General features: G+C 31.7%; 1 protein-coding gene across 2 annotated transcripts; it reads left to right on the top strand.

Annotated features, from left to right (window-relative positions):
* On the top strand, positions 1-3,602 carry LOC109802469 (serine carboxypeptidase-like 45). Of its 2 annotated transcripts, none has more exons than XM_083073141.1 (10): positions 1-382; positions 471-572; positions 698-797; positions 1,253-1,341; positions 1,438-1,517; positions 1,701-1,982; positions 2,281-2,405; positions 2,637-2,729; positions 2,926-3,043; positions 3,275-3,602. In XM_083073141.1, the coding sequence occupies exons 1-10, from the start codon at positions 139-141 to the stop codon at positions 3,422-3,424; spliced, it is 1,383 nt and encodes a 460-aa protein (XP_082929267.1). In that variant the 5' UTR covers positions 1-138; the 3' UTR covers positions 3,425-3,602. The 2 variants fall into 2 exon arrangements, with proteins under 2 accessions (XP_082929267.1, XP_020219441.1); XM_020363852.3 differs by having other exon boundaries at positions 12-382; positions 698-793; positions 1,249-1,341.
* The last annotated feature ends 4,613 nt before the right edge of the window (positions 3,603-8,215 follow it).

The raw sequence follows: 8,215 nt of genomic DNA, 5'->3' as shown, positions 1-8,215 counted from the left end.
TTAATAATATCTACAAAAAATAAAAAACGTTCCTACTTTTTATACAACAATAGAAGCACCATTCACTCACACACACAACAACACACCTAGTTGCTAAGCTTTTTGTGTTCTGCAACTGAAAGTGAAGGAAACCAAGTCATGTATTCTCTTTGGAGTTCCATTGCAATGTGTGTAGCACTTCTACTCCTTCAGTTTGGCACTGTACACCCCTCACCCTCTCACCTTAGGATCAATCGCTTACCGGGTCAACCCCATGTTGAATTTCATCAGTTTTCAGGCTATATAACCGTTGATGGCAAAAACCAGCGAGCACTCTTTTTCTACTTCGCTGAAGCTGAAAAAGATGCACTTTCCAAGCCCCTTGTTCTTTGGCTCAATGGAGGTGCTCCTCAATTCTTGTTCGTTAATAGAAGTTTTAAAGTTTGGATTTTGGAAACTTATGCTTTGTGTTGTGTCATGTTCCTTTGAAGGGCCTGGTTGTTCTTCTCTTGGAGTTGGTGCATTTTCAGAGAATGGACCATTTAGGCCCAAAGGAGAGGCCTTGGTTAGGAATCAATTCAGCTGGAACAGAGGTACCTTCCTGAAACAACCTTTGTCTACACATATGTATTGATTTATATTTACAGGGTATTGAAGTGGTTTTACTTTTAGCATAGCTATGGCATGCTTATTGGCATTGTGCACATATGAATTGCAGAAGCAAATATGTTGTATTTGGAAACGCCAATTGGAGTTGGATTCTCTTACTCAACTGACACTTCCTCTTATGAGGGTGTGAATGACAAGATTACAGGCAAGTTTTTATTGTTTACCCTTCTATTTGTCATCAATAACCTTTTTGTCCCCCCTTAGAATAATTCTCAATATTATTGGTTAGAATGGTGTAATTAAAGAACCATTACATGCAAGTATTTTCAGTTTTTCACTTTGCTAAAGAAAGAATTTACTCAAGGAAAATCCGGGTCAACTTTCTTTCGTTATTTATTTCTTCATTCCCCCCTTGTTAGTTCTCACTATCCCCCTTTTGCTTTTGTTGTTTGTTATCTTTACCTTTTTACAAATTTCTGTCCTGTCCCTTTTGGCCAAAGTTTCTAATTAACATAATGTTATTTAACAAACTGCTATTTTACTTTACAGTTATGCCTTGTCCACTTCCTAAACAGTGTTGTTTTTCTTTACAAATTTGACAGATATGCTCCTTTAAAGATTGCCTTGGTTTTCTGAAACTCTTTGTCTTTCTCTTTATAGCCAGGGATAACTTGGTGTTCTTGCAAAACTGGTTTGTCAAGTTCCCAGAATACAGAAACAGAAGTTTGTTCATTGTAGGAGAAAGCTATGCAGGTAACCCTTCCACTTCCACCTATTATGTCTTCCATGTATGTTGAAGCATTAGTTAAAATATGCATATATTTATATATTTTTTCTATTCATTATTAGGCCATTATGTTCCTCAACTGGCTGAGCTTATGCTCCGATTCAACAAAAAGGAGAAGTTATTCAATTTAAAAGGCGTTGCTGTGAGTTATAGCACAAACTTCCAATTATTCTTCTTTTCTTATTCCTGCCACGTGTCAGCTTTCTTTTATTCTTCTGATATCTATAAATATCTAGTGAAAACTACAAAACAAAAAAGTTTACATAAAAATTCCCTAAATTTGCAATTTGACTAAGGCATTTGAAACTAGTTTCCTCTGTTGCAGCTTGGTAATCCAGTTCTAGAATTTGCAACAGATTTCAATTCCAGAGCTGAGTTCTTCTGGTCACATGGATTAATTTCAGACACAACGTTCAAAATGTTCACTTCTGTTTGTAACTATTCAAGATATGTGAGGGAATACTATAATGGTGCTGTTTCTCCTATCTGTTCAAGTGTTATGAACCAAGTTAGTACAGAAACAAGTAGATTTGTTGACAAGTATGATGTGACCCTTGATGTTTGTTTATCTTCTGTGTTTTCACAAACTAAAGTCCTCAATCCCCAGGTGAGTTTATCTTATTGCTCATTTTTTATTGTATTTGGCATGACATCAAAAAAGGTATAAACTAGTTTGATTTATGCAAACTTATTTTAGTAGCTTCTTATTTTTATAAGTTACTTTAACTAGCTTATGAAAATAATTTCAACTTCTAACTTATAACTATAAGCTTCAGCCGACTTATAAACTAGTTTTGCTAAACACGCCCTTTAATTCAAGTCACTGACATCTTAATTTTCTATCTAACTTCAATATAAGTACTGAGAGCATGAAATTGTGGTCTTGTTTTTGTTATGACACACAGCAAGTCACTGAAACTATAGATGTGTGCGTGGAAGATGAAACAGTGAATTATCTGAACAGGAAAGATGTGCAGTCAGCTTTACATGCACGTCTTGTTGGAGTTCAAAGATGGTCTGCTTGCAGCAAGTAAATTCTCTCTATCCTTCATTTATATTGTGTTGTGCTTATTAGAACCAAGGAAAACATGTTCAGAAACTAATGTAGTTAAACATATATTTTAATGTGCTATTTGGACTCTTGGACAGAAACATCAAACATGTATAAGCTTTATATTTTATTTACAAAATTTTCATCTCTATCTTTCATTCCCAACAGCTTTGTCTCTTGTTAACGCGAATGTTATGCTATATTCGTCAGTGTGCTGGATTATGAGCTGGGTGACTTGGAGATACCAACAATCACGGTTGTGGGGAAGCTTGTCAAGGAGGGAATACCAGTATTGGTTTACAGGTACATGTTTGCATGCTTATGAAGTGAAAAATTCTATTTTAGACCTGTTCTGATATAGAACTTAAGGGTAGTCCTAGCCAGAGCACAAGTATGTGGCAACAAGTAAAAACTTATGTTTGCTTAGCCCTGCCAAATGAGAATTTGAAGTGGTGTATAATTGGCTTTCAGAATGATTGATACAATTCTTGTTTTGCAGTGGTGATCAGGATTCAGTTATCCCTCTAACTGGAAGTAGAACATTAGTACATAAACTGTCAAAAGAACTAGGGTTGAAGACCACTGTGCCATACAGGGTGTGGTTTGAGAGGCAGCAGGTGAACCTTGTTCCGTTGAGATTACTAAATTCTATTGAATTTAGTGCAAATATTTGTATATGTTCAATCAATCAGAATCATGATAAGAATGATTTTAAAGTAGTTATCATAAGAATTAAAAAACTTATCATAAGTAACAATTTGTGATTGAATGACTGTAAATATTAATGCATATACTATTTACTCACTGAATTTTTGTTGAGCTTATGAAATATAAATGGTTGTTTTCAGGTGGGTGGGTGGACTCAAGTTTATGGTAACATCCTTTCATTTGCCACTATCAGGGGAGCATCACATGAGGCTCCATTTTCACAGCCTGAGAGATCACTTGTGCTATTCAAGTCCTTCTTAGAAGGACGCCCTCTACCACAAGAGTTTTGATATGTATATGTTATGTTGAGGGGTGTCTGAATTCGTTGCACTTTTAATCCATTGTGCCCATTTTCAAGTGTAGAAAATTTTGTAAAGAAGGGAGGGAATGTGTTTTTGTTTTTCTTCTTGGTTGCTGTTGCTGTACCTTCTTGTGTACTTTTATTATTTATAAAGCTGCATTATGTAACTAGCAGTTACTCTTATTTAATATATCTGTTATAGGTATAGTTGTGAAGTAAGATATGATTATTAAATAGGGATATATCATATATCATATATGTAAAAAAAATAAATAATAATAAACTTGAAATTTATAAAACAATAAAAAAGAAAGACTAAAACATTAGTAGTTGTTTTGGACTGGAGGAGTAACAGTGGAATAATGTTCTATTATGTGTTTATTTTTCATGTAAATTTTGGAAAGCTACGTCTAGAAAAAAGGGAGAGAACGAGAATGAATAAGTGAATCTAATTCAGGAGCAAGTACTTGTAACACACGTGTTTCAGTACTGGCTAAGCTTCATATACACTCTATCTTGTACCTGTACGGATATTGGACACAAATATGGCATCATACGTAATATAATACTTTTTTCATTGAAAATAACAAATATGTGCATGATAATATATTTTAAATGAATAATTTTAATTTTTCTCGATTTTTCTTTATATATATATATATAACTTTGTTATTTTTGTGATGTTTCTCGTCTTTAATCTCGTACAAAATTTATTGAAAAGAAATATTATGGTAGCATAGAAATAAGTGTTATAATTCAAATTATGATAATAAGCTTGTCCGTGTCTAATGAAAACATGTACATAAAATGTTAATATATAATATACAAATTTTAATACAGGGTTAGTCATATAATATGCTTATTGGTACAAGGATACTATAAAGATAGACCGTTAATTTTACCAGTGCTATTATATATATATATATATATATATATATATATATATAATAACCTTCTTGTAGCTATACAAACTAATGGATAACCTTAATTGGAAGTGCATCTTTTAATTGACTAAAATTATTTTTAGTCAAAAGAAGCAAAAATGTATGGAATGATTGTTTATGTCTGCCAATGAGATATTGTTAGGCAAACTAGAGTAATGGGTAACTACAATTCAAAATATACTTATCCTCCAAATAATACAGTGGAGTAGACTCTAGTGTACACAAAACACTTATAAAATAAGTCTCACGATATATTGAGATACAAACAAGTTTCACGATAAAATAAGAGAAAAAATAACAATTTATAAAATATACTCATATTCCAATGTAAGCAAGACCTTTTGGGTGATGACAAAAAATAAAACCATGAGGACTTAATCCTTATAAAAATAACACTTATAAAATATCCCCTCAAACAATACTCAATAATTTTATATTAAATATAAATTTTATAAATGAACTCTTAAATTAAATTTTTTTTACTCTTAGATCATATATATAAAATTTTATATTAATCTGAAATGATTTGATACTTCATTCTTAAATTTCATATTTGGGCTAACACATAATTTATTCAAGAGTCATCTTTGGGCTCGAAACTAATTAGATTATGATGAGTTGTACTTTTTTATAAAAAAAATAATAATTGAGTTTTTTTTAAAACGGATTATCTAAGCAAAATGTGCGAATTTCAACTTTGGTTTCTATAATTTTTTTATTTATATATTTCTTATCTTTCTAAAATATGTAAATAATATTTTTATTTTTTATAAAATGAACAAATTTTGATATGATCTCTGAAAAATCTCTTTTAATTTTCATCTCAATAAAATCTAAAATTACTATTTTTGAATCTTAATTATTATTTGAGGGTAGATACATAACATTTATCCTAAAAATTTATAAAATTTGTAGAGCTGTCATACGCTAACAAAGTATCATAAATAATTGTAGATACCATTTGATGTGATTACTTAACCTTCTATTAAACACAAATAATTTAAAAATATCACGTAATAGTAAAAATTAAAAACTGTAGTTCTAGATTTTAGAATAATAAAAACCATTCTTTTACAGGAATTAAAAGCAAAGTTGTTAGAAATTTTATTTCTAATAATTATTGTGGGCTATATATATTATTTGTAGTATTTATATTAGTTATTTACATTTGGTTGGGTTCAATAAAAGTGATCTAATTTTAGTGAGCCTTTAGACTGCCAACAGGAAAAACTGATATGGGCCCAAATAAGTGGAAACCAGATTTGGCCGTTAGGGATTAATGGGAACCCTAATAGGTTTAAAATCATAAAGATGGTCATGGTCCCCAATATGCCAAATTAGAAACACACGTCTCTCTGTCTCCCCATCAGAAGAGAAACATCATGTCCCATCAAGGAATCCAGTGATTTGACTGAGGAAGATCATTGCACCAAAAGACTATTCCGCTGCAACCCTTTTTTTTTATCAACATCAATGGATACAGGTATGTATTATTAACATTAACTCTGTAATCTGAGACAACGGTTCTTAATATAAATTAATGGAAATTTCTATTTGGCTTAAGAAATTTATCCCAACAAGTGGTATCAGAGCCGTCGTTGTTATTAGGTTATGGGGTTCTAAAGTGTATTGTTACAATTTTTTTTTCTCTCTTCATTGATAATACGTGTATTTGAATGCGTTGGTCATTTTTTTCTTCTTCTTCAATTTGGTTTAATTGATTATACGGATAAAGAGATCGATTAAAAATTGAATTTTTATTAAAGAGAATTTTTGTGAAATTGTATAATTTCTGTGAATGTTATAAATTTGTATATGTAACAATTTTGCAATGATCATGAAGACATTGTCAAATGTAGAAATTTTTTGAATTTTTAATTTTCTCACCGGAAGTGAGTTAATTGTGCAAAAATGCAATAAAGGAATATTTTCTCCCTAAAAGTGAGTTAATTGTGCAACAATGCAATAAAGAAATATTTTCTCACCAGAAGTGAGTTAATTGTGCAACAATGCAATAAAGAAACATTTTCTCACCAGAAGTGAGTTAATTGTGAAACAATGAAATAAAAGAATATTTTTCTCACCGGAAGTGGAAAAATAATATTGTGTTTGTCCTTTGAGTACCACCAGAAGTGGGAATTTTTGTTTTTTTGTCAAAATCATTGTTGTTATATTAAATGATATTTGGGAAAATTATATAATTAATATATATTGAATTCCACATTATCGTTTTTTTTATGACATTCGCGTAAGAATTATTTTCTTGAAATTTGATTGATATTATGTTCAAATTTAAATTGATATTTTTTTATATATATCAAATTTGAGTGCGAATGTTGGCAGATTATAGACCCTCTTTATTAATTAATTTGTATGGTAATTTTTAATTAAATAAATTGATGTAATATATTGCCAAAGCAATCCCTATTATAGAAATTAATTTGATTAAAAATTACAATAGATGTTAGTATGAGATTATTTATGCGATTTGTGCTCATCCCAAAGGAAGACACAATTTGGCCAAATAATAACATGCTTGTGATGATAAATATGTGGCAATTATAAAGTTACAATCATGTGAATAATAGTCGGTCCAAAGAAAGGCTATTATTTGACATAATTAATTGTCAATATTTGATCGTTGCATTGAGAGTACCACTAACAAGTTAATTTGTATGTCCAAAGACAAATAATTAATGTTGTGCTCGGTATCTTGTAATGGGTCTATTATGTAAATAATCTGCATGTTTTGTTTATTCTATTTTATTGTGAGCATGTAATTAAATTAATTTTTTTTTATGTTCTATTACAGTTGCTGTCGCTAGTGCTGTTAACTTATCTGCTCAAATTAATTGTATACCTATGCTTTATGGGACAAACTTTAAGGCCTGGAAGGAAGCAGTTGAGATATTTCTTGCCTGCATGGATCTTGATCTTGCACTTCGGGCTGAGAAACCCACTCCAAATCCAGAAAACCCAGATGAGGATAAGATTGAAAAGTGGGAACGCTCAAACCGAATGTGTTTGATGATCATGAAGCGATCTGTTCCAGAAGTTTTTCGGGGCTCTATTTCTGAAAGCCAAAATGCTAAAGGTTTCCTTGATGCTATTGAGCAGTATTTCACCAGTAATGAGAAAGCTGATGCAAGCAGTTTGCTTGCTAAACTTATCTCTATGAGATACAAAGGTAAAGGAAACATAAGGGAGTACATTATGGAAATGTCTAATCTCGCGTCAAAACTAAAAGCTCTAAAGTTAGAGTTGTCTGATGACTTGCTCGTGCATCTAGTTTTGATTTCCCTTCCTACACACTTTGGATAATTCAAGGTGAGTTATAATACTCAGAAAGATAAATGGACCTTGAATGAATTGATTTCTCACTGTGTGCAAGAGGAGGAAAGGCAGCAAAGAGAAAAGACTAAAAGTGCTCATTTAGCGTCAAGCTCTCAGAGTAGGAAGAGAAAGAATAATAAGGATGTTGTAGAAAGGACTTCTCAGCAAAAGAAAGTCAAAAAGGATGAGAACACACCTACTTGCTTCTTCTGCAAGAAGCCTGGGCACATGAAGAAAGAGTGTCCCAAGTACCTCTTGGCGTGTAAAGAAAGGTAATTTTCTCTCTTTTGTTTGTTCTGAAGTTAATTTAGCTTTTGTACCACGTGATACTTGGTGGGTAGATTCCGGTGCTACTACTCACATTAGTGTATCCATGTAGGGTTGCCTTTGAAGCCGACCACCAAGTGATAATGAAAGATTTATATATGTGGGTGATGGCAACAAGGTCACAGTGGAGGCTATTGGAACATTTAGATTACAGTTAAAAACTGGATTTCGTTTGG

This window comes from Cajanus cajan, chromosome 4, assembly GCF_000230855.2.
Source record: "Cajanus cajan strain Asha chromosome 4, NIPB_CcT2T_4, whole genome shotgun sequence".
Taxonomy (NCBI): Eukaryota; Viridiplantae; Streptophyta; class Magnoliopsida; order Fabales; family Fabaceae; genus Cajanus; species Cajanus cajan.
The sequence above is the reverse complement of the archived record's forward strand: the minus strand, read 5'-3'. Positions and strand labels throughout refer to the sequence as shown.

Excerpts from the sequence above, each read along its gene's own strand:
- LOC109802469 (XM_083073141.1), top strand. The coding sequence starts at position 139 with ATGTATTCTCTTTGGAGTTCCATTGCAATGTGTGTAGCACTTCTACTC. Across the intron at positions 1,518-1,700 it reads TCAATTTAAAAGGCGTTGCT|CTTGGTAATCCAGTTCTAGA; the intron begins GTGAGTTATAGC and ends CCTCTGTTGCAG. Across the intron at positions 3,044-3,274 it reads TGTGGTTTGAGAGGCAGCAG|GTGGGTGGGTGGACTCAAGT; the intron begins GTGAACCTTGTT and ends GGTTGTTTTCAG.